General features: G+C 44.5%; 3 protein-coding genes across 3 annotated transcripts; 1 reads left to right on the top strand and 2 right to left on the bottom strand.

Annotated features, from left to right (window-relative positions):
- Window positions 1–524: 524 nt before the first annotated feature.
- On the bottom strand, window positions 525–3524 carry grpel1 (GrpE-like 1, mitochondrial). Its single transcript, XM_084003242.1, has 4 exons — window positions 3366–3524; window positions 2239–2383; window positions 1650–1731; window positions 525–1281 (listed from the first exon to the last, which is right to left on the bottom strand). The coding sequence occupies exons 1-4, from the start codon at window positions 3431–3433 to the stop codon at window positions 935–937; spliced, it is 642 nt and encodes a 213-aa protein (XP_083859368.1). The 5' UTR covers window positions 3434–3524; the 3' UTR covers window positions 525–934.
- An 841-nt stretch (window positions 3525–4365) lies between these two features.
- On the bottom strand, window positions 4366–10326 carry tada2b (transcriptional adaptor 2B). Its single transcript, XM_084003746.1, has 2 exons — window positions 9831–10326; window positions 4366–8833 (listed from the first exon to the last, which is right to left on the bottom strand). The coding sequence occupies exons 1-2, from the start codon at window positions 10098–10100 to the stop codon at window positions 7628–7630; spliced, it is 1476 nt and encodes a 491-aa protein (XP_083859872.1). The 5' UTR covers window positions 10101–10326; the 3' UTR covers window positions 4366–7627.
- cfap184 (cilia and flagella associated protein 184) lies at window positions 10216–13259 on the top strand. Its single transcript, XM_084003745.1, has 3 exons — window positions 10216–11080; window positions 11996–12343; window positions 12419–13259. The coding sequence occupies exons 1-3, from the start codon at window positions 10358–10360 to the stop codon at window positions 12755–12757; spliced, it is 1410 nt and encodes a 469-aa protein (XP_083859871.1). The 5' UTR covers window positions 10216–10357; the 3' UTR covers window positions 12758–13259.
- The last annotated feature ends 11 nt before the right edge of the window (window positions 13260–13270 follow it).

A 13270-nucleotide genomic window follows, 5' to 3' on the forward strand; every position in this document is an offset into this window, starting at 1 on the left:
AATAAAAATTTGAATTTAAATCCATGATTCACTTCCTGTGAATATTTATGCTATGCTTCAAAAGCATTAGTGATCATAGAAACAAGAGATTAATGCATACACACCTAAATGTAGTCTGTTGCTTACCATCTCCTTCCCCCAAAAATTACATGTTGCTTCCCACAACTTTCTTACCTGCCCTGCAGGGGTCACTGATGAGGCATTTTAATCACGGATTAGAGAGAATATATTTTATGAATGATAGATATTTGTAATAGTTTATTTAACTTGTATTGTACACCATTGCTTATTTTCTTTAAGTAGAGATTAGTGTACTTCCATAACTATATGCTAATATTGGCATACCGAAATATTAAAAAGTGTTTTCTTTCACTGACATTTTTTAGAGTGTAGTGCACATATCTGCTGTCCGTCTGTCCCTTATAACATGGAGACCTTTCATGAGATCATAAAGAAGCCTGCTGTTCTTTGCTTAATTCACAGAATTAATTTAAAACGCACAGACAAAAAACTGAGGAGTCAAGTTCATGATTATTATGGCTTTAAACAAAAGTCTGGAATGATGCCAACAGATCAGAATCAGCACAACTCAATTCGTGTATGGATTTTACATAGTTCACCCGAAAAAGGTCTGATGAGTTTCTGATCATTCGTCAAACATTTCGGAAGGAGACATGAAGCCTCGATCTGTGATCTGATGAGGTTTTATTTAACAATAACAGACAAGCTGAAATTCTACTGTAAAGACAGTCCTGTGGCAGACAAAGTGTAAGTGTAAATGTATCTGTATCAGGACAGTATCCGTCAGCTTTTAATAAAGTTCAGTTCCGTTGGGTTCCCGTCTCTTTGACCTTCAACCAGACTGCCGTACCTGAGCTCATCCATGACTCGGGCAACAAAGCAAATCCCACTTTGACACAGAACATCACCACTTCTAGGGGCCTTTGGCGACGCCCACCAATGCTGGCCTGAGTGTGCGACCGTGAAGCTTGTAGCCCACTTTGGTTACTATGGCGACAGTGCCCGGCTCCTTGCCCTCCACTGGGGCATGGAAGAGGGCCTCATGCTCATAGGGATCAAACTTCTGGCCGTCCGGATTGAGCTTGATGAGGCCATGCTTCGTGAAGACCTTCTGGATCTGGCCCTTTGTCATCACCAGGCCGTCATACAGGTTCTTCAGGTGAGGGTTCTGGCTCGTCACCTCCTCCTTGGGCACACTGTCTGTGGCCTTCTCCAAGATGTCGGCCACCTCCAGCAGGTCCTTACAGAAGCCCTGGATCCCTGGTGATGGAAGAAAGTTTGATAATATTATTTCATGATGATTATTATCATCAATATTCAGCGTGCTTTAAATCTTTGACTTTGTTTCAAAAATGTTATGCATCTAGCTCGACATAAAAATCAAAATCAAGTGCATTAAACAATCCAAGTACGGGTTTTAGGTCAACCAAACCAACCACTTCATAAAAGATGCACAATATAATCAAAGGCAGGCAATCTAAGCTAAAGGTTTGTCTTTTGTGACATCTAGTGGTTAAAACATGGAACTGCAGTAACCTTGAACATCATTTTCTGCAGGATTCATGCATGGCAAAGCCCCGTTAGGTGGTGGATCCCGTTGAAATCTAGAAAACTGGCAGATTCTTTACCGTATAATTTAGCGTCTTCTATCAGCTTCTGACTCCTCGTCCTGAGGTTCTCGGTGTCTGCTAAGGCCCGCTTGTACTTTTCCTGGAAACATGGTGAAAAAGTAAAAACACATTATCGACATTATGTAATGAAGCTCAGGCTTAAACACTGCCATTACCATTGCATCTTTTTTTTTTACCAATTTTTTTAAAACACTGCTTCTAACCATTACTTTATTGCACACTTATCTGTCAATGATTGTTCAATTAACTATAGTGAAATTTGCAGAACAGTGAATCAGAACAAGTACATGGAATTTGCCTTGGTGTTCAATGATACTGATACATAGATAAAATCACTAAAAATCATCATTTTTTGGATCTAATTGTGACGTGGCTGTTAAGGGTCTTCTATTGGAAGCTTGTACGTCAGTGAAATGAACAGTGTCACTGTTTGGGTTGTTCGTCCACCTTAAAAAATTACTGTTGTTAAGTGTCACTGCACAAAATGTGCTTAATTATTCAGACCATTGTTATAACAATAAAAACGACAACCATCAGCCTGAAGACGGCGGTGAAGGGGATGCGTCTGTGGCGACCTCTGACTTACCGTCATGTCCTTGAGCTGATCCTCCAGCTGGGTCTTCTCCTCAATCAAGAGCGTCTCTGCTGCACTCTGCTCCGGCTTGTCGGCCTCCTCTGACCCGTGGCCATTCTTCTGCTGGGTGGCTGTGCATAGTAATCTTGGAGACGCTCTGTGTGGGAAGGAAGGGAGAAAGAAAACATCACCAAAGGCATGATTACTACATTATTCATTCTTGAAAATATGGTTACTTTAAGAAGGCATGATATAGGTATGCGTATATCATCATATATCATCAAATGTTCAAAGTGACTCCCTAAATTGTATGCTTATATGCAGCATTACAGACAGATGGCTTAATGGATGCTTGACGATTATGAAAATGACATAATATACAAACACTATTCTATTATTTTACATCTCCAGAAGTCAGGGTATTTTTGGTTCCTTGTCCAGACCTGCTAATTGATGTTATCAGACAGCTTAATTGACACGACTGCCAGTTGTACAACTGCCAGTACAACTGACGAAGAATGTTGTGCAACAACCTTATGTCATTCAATAATAAATGCACACTTATATAGTTATAGAGTTTTCAATGGACGTCAAACTCCCTTCACAGAGTATTAATCTAATATAATGAGAAGCTTTAGGCAAAACAGTGCACGCTCGCTACAAAGGCAAAGTTAAAGTTTAACTTTTAGGAATGGAGTTTGGTTTGAGACTCTGTCCTTTCAAGAAAAGACAACACACTATGAGACACGCACTCACACACACTACACTTCACAACCTAACCTAACACACAACAGACAGCACTGAACGTTATATTACCATACTGAAATAGGTTACACCACGCTTTTCATCATTTAGGATGTCACGTTATGTCGTCATACTTCTTCTAGCAAGGGCATGCTAGCCTGCTAACATGCTAACACACACACACAGGCGCGCAGTCAGTACGTTTAAGTGAGTTTAAGTCCAAATATATTTCACATAAAGGACATTAATTGGACCATTGTAGGTTAAAGTAAGCTAACAGTGCTAACCGGCTAATACTACACAATTCCCTGAGATGACAGATGCTCAGTATCCGGCAGAACCAGGCCTGTAAACCGCACATTGACGTCGACAAAGTCGATACCGGTGTCTGTTACCTGAATAACGCAGGTGAAGCTACTAGTGAGTAGCTCTGTCTCACCGCTCGCGAACACAAACTCGCCATTTTTCCAGAGTGCACCACTGACCGGATAAAAACCTGCTCGTAACACACGCTGACGGGACGAACTACGCTGCTGGCGTCGGCGTGAAGGTTTCAGCCAATCACGAGCAGCTACGAAGGACACCGCTCCCACTTGACCAATCACATTCAAGAGAAGAGCTCGACGAGCGGGTTGTAGTTTGGTTGAGGGGACGTTAAAGGTGAAAGCGCCATGTAACCAAGGACGATGGTGGTTGGAGCGTTTCTCTTCAGGTGCATCTGTGATTGGTCAAAACACGTAAAATGACGCTCCGAGGGGCTCGTTATCAACCAACGACCACAACACGTGAGATAGGGGGCGGGGCCATACTGCAATATTTGGGATCTGTCAGGGTCACAACTGCCAATATTGATAACGATGCGCTTCTTTTTTTAATAAAGCAGTTGGCCAGCTAACTAACTTGCATTAGCCAAAACAAACAGAGCTTGCTGTGTGTTTTTTTTTATTTTATATAATTATTGATGCATTCATATGTTTAATCAATTCATTGTTGCAGCTGCTAAAGGTGGAGCATATTTTAATTTATTGATATACTGCTTGATAGTTTAATCCATAATAATACATGATGGACCCCCTACAAAAGGTGAGTTTCTAATTCCATTTCTTACATTATTAAATTATGAAATGTTTGATTTATAACAGTAACAGAAAGATTTTCACCAGTGTAACCTAACATGCTGCTATTGTGTTACTGACAGCTCTCCTTTCCCTTTCAGGGTGCAAGTGATTAGGATAGAATTATAAAGTTTTTGTGCTTCTCCATACCTTGCCATGTGCAATAACAAAATAACGGGACAGCAAAAGTCTCAACAGTATCAGATTAAAGAGGAAAACAAACAACATGCAGTCACTTTGCCCATAGCTTCAGAAAATGTTTCTTTGTTGTAATCCAAAATCTGTTTTTCTTTTTATTACAAAAGCTATAAACATTTCCATGACACAAAATACTGTACATTTCACAGATCCGTAATTAAAGTTTCTTTTTTTGACAACTTATCTTACAAAATTATCTACATTTGGTGACATAAAGCACACAAAACCCCCTCTTACAAATAACATCGCCGGGCTGGGGAGACAAGATCGAATTGCTGCGTTTTCCTTTGAGACATTTACACCGGAATTGCACCATTTTGGAACAATGTGGAACATTTGGTTGCATATGCAACAGTCCGTGAAAAATAAATCAGCCTCTATGTGTTTACTAAAGAAATAAACAAAGGTGACATTCAGATAAAGAAGAACCATCGGTTCTACATGGTTGCTGTTTGGTGTGTACAACGGCATTTTGGCCTTTTGAGCTCGACCTGAACAAGAAAAACTCATTCGTATCCCTTTTTTTTTTAAGAAAACCAACAAGATGCTCAGACTTGCCCCTCAGTATCAACAGAAAATGCCCGATATTAGAGAAGCCCACTGGTGGGAGCAGATCGGTCGGACCCTGAATGCTGCTGGTGAGTGTTGTGCTTGTATCTCCGATCGTCCTCCTTGTTCACACTGAGAAGCATCGCTAGAAACGCGTTGACCACAAAACCAGTTTTCCTGATACAGACGCTACGTGGATACAGGCGGTATTTAGCAGGTGTTTGACTCCCAATGATTGTTTTGACCCTGGATCCACATTCCTTATCATCCAACTCTCTCACAAACACACATTTGCGAGCCAGAGCTGAATCACAAACCTTTAACCTTTTCAGGCAAAACAAGCTGGTAACTTTAGCAACATGCTAACCTATTTAACATTATTCAACAAGTTGGGAAAAAGCAGCTTTGTGGAAAATCAACCAGCAGGTGTTACCATGTGACACGACAACAGAGAACAGACGACTCAAAACACTCTCGTCCATAAACCACCATCTGAACATGATCATGATTTCAGTTTGAAATGTTGTCTGTTTTGGGGAGAAAAAAGGGAAATGTTGAAGGCATCAAGACCACAAGATTTCCCAGGATATTTCTCATTTTCCATTTGCTTTCAATGACTGGAAACTCTGTTTTTCCAGGTTTTCCAGGATGAATATGTATTTCTTATCGTCAGCAAATCCCATAAAAAGACAAAATCAGTTAACCTACTTCCGAAAAATGTTCATGAATATCCACATTTATATGAATATGAATCTTTTGAAAGGCTTGTTAACGTCCTCTAATGGGAGGAATAGGTGCATTATCCCAGGATTAGTACACATTCGATGCGCTACAACCATGCATGTGGGAGTCAAAATAAAGTAGGTAATGAAGGAACGTATCATGTGCAACAGTGTGCCGCATTTTTAATTGATGGCACAACAAGATATGTTAGGCATTGGATATGCACACAACATTTGACAAAAAATTTATTTATTGTTGGTTTTAGTCTTTTCATGGGATTTGGTGACAGTCAGAGAAATGTAAAATATCACCATTATCCTCTAAAGAAGCGTATTGTTTGACTAGAATGGTGCTCCATTAGAGGTTTGGAGCTCCACATTCATGAAATATGACTAAGCATGACCATAACCGAACATTAACGCCTTCCACAGTTCATCCACATTCTCATATACAGATCTAATGCTACTCGTGACTTGCATTTCCCCCCAAAAGGCCAATTTCTAAGCGCTACAGCTGCAGTGAGGAGACAGAAAAAATATATTTCAATCGAGCACATGGCGTTCTTCTCTTCTCTTTGAGAGCTCCTTTTGTGAAACGACAGCCAATTCAATAACTTCATTTACATTTAAATAGCGCGATGGCCGTCCGCTCGGCTCGGGGACATGAGAATGAGTCACCGCCGCTGCCGTTCAGCCTTCAACGGCAAGCGGAGTCACCTTTGAAAAGCTAATGACAGGCTGCGAAGGGGAGGCAGGTAACGTTAGTTACTGTGGGAGATGAAAAGCACATCGTGATGTCATATATAAAGAGGTGGACTATTTGCCTGCCGTGCATGAAGACAATAATCATATTATAACCAGCATCTCTACCTGTATTGTACCATGTTGACAGCAGAACACTTAAATAAAGTACAAATATGGATATTTAAAGGCCCGGAAAACAATTTTCTATGGAGGTTGAGACCGTTTTGATTACGTCACATGACTGTCTGTATTTCACTGAGCTCCCATTACTGGTTTTAAGTGGGTGGGGCCTATTTGGAAGGATGATTATAAACAAATAATGAATGCATATTAATCATCAATTCGATTTTTTAAAAAGGGACAGTTCACCCCAAAATCAAAAATACATATTTTTGTATTTTGATTGACCTGAGCAGTAACCGGGGGGATGATTTCTGGGAAGAGACATCGCTGTTGAGTTTTTTAAATGTTTTTAGGCAACTCACACCGAAACAATCTACACTGCTAAATAGCAGGTGATACAGTTAATCTACTATTTTGAATTTGGGGTGAACAGGACCTGATTTGTGACATTTTACAGTGGAAACACAAGCTAGCTGGTGCTCTTTGGTGGACAGACCATCATCTCGAAATCACCTTTAATTTTCTTTGGCTTTTCTATACATACATTTCTGGTTGCCTATTGGCTGACGTATGTGGCGATGGCGACATGCCAGTGATGAACTATCATCAGCAGATATCAGACCACAGAGAGCTAGATGATGGTTGAACCGCTGCTTCCTTTCCCCTCCCTCGTACAGAGAGAGAAAAAAGTCAGAGATGTGAGAGTTTACTGGAGATTTAACATCTAAACAGCTAGCGTTCCAGCTTCTGATGAAACTAAGTTGATCGAATGTAACCTCAACTTTCACCTACTCTTCAACATTTCCAGGAAATGTGATTAATAATTTGCATGTCCCTTTCTTTTCACCTTGAAATTACTTGTTTCAAGTCGGTCAAATCTTCCAACAAACCTGTTGCATTAACACTGAAATATCTCTGCAACCATGGAATACGTTTATAGCGTTGTGGTTTCTCATTCACGTAGCAACGATATGCACAGGAAGTAGTCGTTCTCCATCCCCGTCCCTTTCCTAATGTAAAAATATAGGCTTGTTATTGTTCCGAGCCCTGGTATGAAAATAAACCTTTTTTTCTATTCTCTCTCTTTGCAATGTACATATTCACAATGTCACCTTGAAAAAGGCCAGTAGTCTTGTCCCGCCTACAGACTATGCTACAGCAAATCAGCAATCGTCACCTCATTACTTCCTGACCAATGGCGGGTCGCTAAGAGGCGTCTCGGGATATCCAGCCGCTCTCCGTGAGGAAGGTGAGAATGCGCTTCTTGAGCACCTTGTCCAGGTAGCTGGGCAGCCGGCTCTTGGCCGGGATGCCTTGCCTTTTCTGCAGGTGGTCTTTGATGATGATGGTTTTGACAGTCAGGTAGCGTGCTGGACTGAGGTTCAGAGAGTTACACAGCACCTTCTCCCTGTCCGACAGCAGCTCAAAGCCCGCCAGGTTCTCAATGGCGGCGAACTCGCCGTCCTTGCCCTCTTCCTTGATCCCGCCTCCAACGCCCAACACTCCGGTGATGCCTCCCCCCCCTCCAGCTCCACCCCCGAGGCCCAACCCAGAGCCGAGCCCGCCCCCTCCACCGCTGCCCCGTTTGGAGGTGACCACACTTTTGTTCTCCTTGCGTTTCTCCCGTTTGTGACGCGCTGATTCATATTCCACCGACTCCTCCAGGCGGGTGATGCCGTTGCGGCGGTAGCGTTGCAGCTCGCGCACCTTGGCCCTCAGCACACGCTCTTTGTGCATATTCTCAAAGAAGTCTTCAAATTCCCGATGGGCCATGAACTGGCAGAGCCCCCGCAGTCTGACACGCTGATCCTTCTCCTCCTTGGTGATCTTTCTTTTGGGCGTGCTGGGAACAGGACCCGAAGCTGCTGCCGTCGTGGAACCGGCTCCGATTGTGGCCCCGCCAGCTCCTGCCACCCCCACACCACCAGCGACGCCCATGACGGCTCCTGGTTTCTCCTTCTCCTTGTCTTTCTTGTCCCGGCCCAGAAACACAGGCACCAGGTTGTAATCCCGGGCGATGTTCTTACGCCGCTGCCGCTCTCTGAGCTTTCGCACGTACATGTCGACGTGGGCGCGCTTCATTTCGATCTCCACGTCCTCGTCGTCGTAGTTCACCGACAGCCCGCTGATGAGCTTCTCCGCGTCCTGGTCGTATTCGATCTCGTAGTCGTCCCGCAGCGGCATGTAGCCCAGCTGCTGCTGCTCGGCCAGGCTGATGTCCAGAGGAGGGAGCGGCGTGGTGAGGCTGGGCGACAGGGGCCCTCCGCTTGGGCAGGTGTGGTCCGTCACCCGGTTGGGAATGTTGTCAGGGATGCAGGCCTTGCCCAGGTTTCCGTGGATGTACATGGTGACGTAGTGTTCCATGACTTCCTGAGGAGTTCTCGACGCTCCTACATGAGCGGCCATGTCCTCCTGAAAGACAACACAGGCAGGAAGTTGTCACTCAGCATAGTGGAAGAACTACAAAGGTGTGTCGTTATTGGCTGGACTACAGTAATAGTATGGTAAGGTAACCGAGTATTTAAGTACCCAGCAATTCTGCTGAACATGCAAAAACAAATACAAGCAAACAATTCATTATATGTGGAAGATTACTTTTACAATATTCAATTCTCAGACACGTGAACTGTCGCAGAACGGACTCTAGACATGGTCCACCTTCATTTTTCTGTCAATACTTTTGGTATTTAACATAATAGGTGACTAGCTAAATCTCTCAACTAAACGATGAATGCATGTTTACTTGAGATGTAATGGTGCTCTTCTTCTGTGCTATATGACATTGTTATGTCCATGTAATGTTTTTCTTTAATTACACAGGAAAGTAAAGCAATGCCCTTACAGTGACAATTATTGAACTCATTCGAATAGTAATTATGAAATAACAAAGCAATGCTACTTGCAACCCTAAACCAGCGTTATGGCATGTAGTGGTAAAAATGAATACTCTTTTTGTACGGTTCACGTGATAAAATTCACTCTATAGTGATTTTGGTTTGTGATATACAATAAAGTAGACTAGCAACTATCCCCCAGGTTCTAGCTGAGTTCCTAGCTAAACACTTTAGTTTGTTACAAACGTTTACAATGTTCTAATTTCGTGTCTCATGTTCTTAATGCGACTTGACAGCTTTAACAACGCATTTATTAATCACTATCTACCTGACACATCATTAACGCCTTTAAAACAACAATGGCGAGTTCACACCCACACCTAGTTATTAATGCTTTGATGTCTTCCGACGTTAACGACTGGAGCAAAAGTAAAGTGACATAAAGCTCGTTACCGGATAATATCGCTGCTAGCCAACTTTCATTGTTGACATGACCGTTAAACTCAACTCTTGTGAGCGTGTGTGTTGTTGTGTCGTGTTCATAAGTTAAGGCCCAACTTAAAAAAGTGATGTACCCAGTTTCCAAATCCATACTGTTCGATGGCATCGAGCAGCGACTGCTCTTCCCTGCTGGTCCATCCTCCCGCTGCCTCGGGACCCCAGAGGGAGAACCGACCGCCGTCGACCTGCTGGTAGCCGTGCCATCTCCGGTGATTACCGATCTCCGCGCCCGCCGAGAAGCACTCCGGACACAGCTCGATGTCGGGGCAGTCGGTGCAGCGAAGCCGCAGGTTCGTGACGTCCGCGAGGCAGTTAACGCAGTACTTCTTCCCGAGGTCGGCCATGTTGCCTGGCTCCTGCTTCTTCTTGTTGGAGGCAGAACTGCGCGCCTGCGCACTGCGCGCTTCGCCGCTCGACCTACTCACATCCTGCTCGTTAATATTAATGAGCGGCGGCCAGGGCGACCTCTGATTGGCTCCCGATGCACAGTTTCCAGGACAACCGAAACAAAACGAACCGTTGCATTGACCCAGAAGTGCAGCAGCCCTGTAGCTATTGACAAACTGAACGAGACTTTTGGCTCATCTTTTTTCTGTTGACGATGGATGTGGAGACGCAAAAGGAGGTGGTGTCAACAGATTCCCCCTCTTCTCCTGTCACCGGAAAGGAAGGTGTCCCAGCTGACGTGGTAGCATCAGACCATGATGAAGACAACTCAGGAAGTATGAAAGCCAGGGAAGAAGAAGAAGAAGAAGAAGAAGAAGAAGAAGAAGAAGAAGAAGAAGAAGCCTTCTCTGAGCCAGGAGAGGACGTTGGACACGAGTTGATGGTGGATGACATCAACACAAGTGAAGACCTGAAGGTGAATGAAGTCAACAAACAGCCAACGTCCCACGAGGAGAGCGATGTTTTTGAAATCAACAGCAGGGATGGCGACGGATCTCCCAGACTGCACCATGAGACCCAGGAGAGACAGAGCAGTCCTACACAGCAGGGACAGGAGGCTGAGGGAGGTGAACCCACTGCAGGAGGCCCCAGCCATGAGGAGTACACGCTGCTCCTCCAGGAGCTGTGTGAGGACGGAGACAAGGCCAGACAGAGATGCAACCTGCTGCAGACGAGGCTGGCAGAGGTCTTCAGCAAGAGGGCCGGGGAGGACGGCCAGCCGGACAGGAGGACGCTGGCGTCAGAGCAGCTGCAGCAGCAGTACGAGGAGCACGGCTACATCCTGGCTGACCTGAAGCAGCAGCTCACCGCTGATTCAGAGTCAGCTCAGCAGCAGGCCGAGGAGCTGAGGTCGAAGTCCCAAGAAATGCTGGACCAGGTCGGTGTTATTGTCGGGCCAGAATTTGTACATTTTTTCAGTTTGAAATTTTGGAAAGTGCACAAAGGTTTTGTTAAAAACATGTTAATATTCATAAAATATTCGGGTCATTCCGTGTCATTTCATCAAATTTCTGAAACTCTTCCCACCTGACCATCACAGAATTTATTGAAAAAAATTCTAGTACAAAGACACACTTGTTAATGGGATGTGTGGGACATGTCTGGAGGCCATCATTAACAGATATACACTGTAGACATTTTGAAGGCCACAGGTGAGATAGTTTTCCAGATATTGCTGTTTAAAAATGGCTTTTCAGAGTATGGCGCCAAAAAACGTCTTAATTACCCTTCATTCAATGATGTTTCATGAGAAAACTGTTGACAGTAGAGACCTAATATTTTGGATTTTTCCTATTAACAAGTGTGTCTTTGTACTAGAATTTTAACAGGTCTACATTCTGAGATGGTCAGGTGGGAGGCAGTTGACACGGAATGACCCATTACAAAACAAGATAGAATGAAATAAAGTAATAACACAGATTAGAGAAACTGCAGCAAGAAGTAGGCATACACTAATAAAGGGCTTTTGGATGCTTTTGAAGGAGATATAATTTATAAAGCCTTCAGTGTGCCGAGGGGGAACTAGTGTAGAGTCTAATAAATGCCCTCAAGTGATGTCACTTGCACAGGAGGGGACCCAGCATACAGCCCTGAGGGGCTCCGGTGGATCTCTTGGCTCTGTTTGCAAACTAGTGAGGGTCTGGCTGACTGGGATGTTGTGTCTGATGAACCAGTTTCTCAACGCACTTGAAGCAGGAACTCTCCTGTGAGAGTGAAAGGCGCCCATCAAGTGTTGTTTGTATATGAAGGTGTGCCGATCAGGGGGCCAAACCATCCCAATCTTTCTCCTCAGGTGGAACATGAATGGCGAGCATTCGTGGCGCAGAAGCAGGATGTAGCCGTGACGGTGCTGAGCCAACGCCTGGGCAAACAAGCCACCCAGGCCAAGGTGGAGGCCGTCCTGGCAACAGAGCAGCATCTGCAGCAGGAGCTGAGCAAGCAGCGTCTCAAGCACATCAAGCTGAAGATCCAGATTGGCAGGCTGGAGGCGGAGCTACGCGGAGGGGAAGAGCGTGCCAGGGACCCCCTGACTCTACAGTTTGAGCAGCTGCAGCTTGCGAAGATGGAGCGCAAATTTCAAACCCAAAAGCTAAACGAGGAATGTTTAAAGATGGAGAAAAAAATCAGCAGCGGCTTGGAGGTAGGCTACAATCCGCAGGTGTGAAAGTATTTTCTGTCGTCGCTTCGGAAAATGAAGTGTTTTCTGTTTTGTCAGCTTCTGTCCAACTCAAAGGAGAAGCTGTTCTGGAGTCAGATGGAGGTCCAGGCCAAGCAGGAGCAGCTGGCAGCGGTGGAGGCCACGGTGGCCAGGAAGAGGGACATTCTGACCAGGACCAAGCAGGCACGCAACGGCCTGCAGAGCGACAACCAGAGGCTGAAGGGGCATCGCGGACTGCTGGGGAACCGGGTCCTGCTGTGGGACTTTGAGAACACTGTGGATGCCTCGGACCACCTGGAGAAACACCTGGAGGATCTGAAGAGGCGGTACGCCGACACCGCCTTCAGGCTGTCTTGTGGCTTAATGGATGAACAAACAAATGAATGTCATGAATAAAATCTTACACAATAACAGCCTGAAGAAAAAAAGTCAGATTCAACAGATATGAGGTGCTGCTTCACTCCCCAAGGGAAATTATTCCTGGACACTACAAATGCAATATACTCGCACAAACACAAGAGGGCACTGTTGCACTTTAACTCCAGAAGAGTTTAGCTGCAGTTTAGAACAGTACAGTCATATATAATTCATCATGGCTGCCTGCTCCTCACATATCCTGTTTATATTTTCTATGCAGCATCATTTTATGGGCTTCATTGTCATCCAACACAGTCTGGTTTGTGAAACAGTCATGAAATGTACTTAAAGGGGCGGAGGCTTCCAGCCAGACTCTGGTGCTCTTAGTATGTAGTGTGAAAGCAACCTCAGCATTTTATCATAGCAGATATGTGATTGTTGCATAATTCTCAAAGCTAAACTACCAATAAATCCATCTGCTGAGCCTGAAATATGTTCAGGAAGCAATCTTATAGATCTGTATTTTAGGCTATTATATACACATCAGTAGGG

Source organism: Eutrigla gurnardus, assembly GCF_963514095.1.
Source record: "Eutrigla gurnardus genome assembly, chromosome: 23".
In the NCBI taxonomy this organism is placed as follows: domain Eukaryota; kingdom Metazoa; phylum Chordata; class Actinopteri; order Perciformes; family Triglidae; genus Eutrigla; species Eutrigla gurnardus.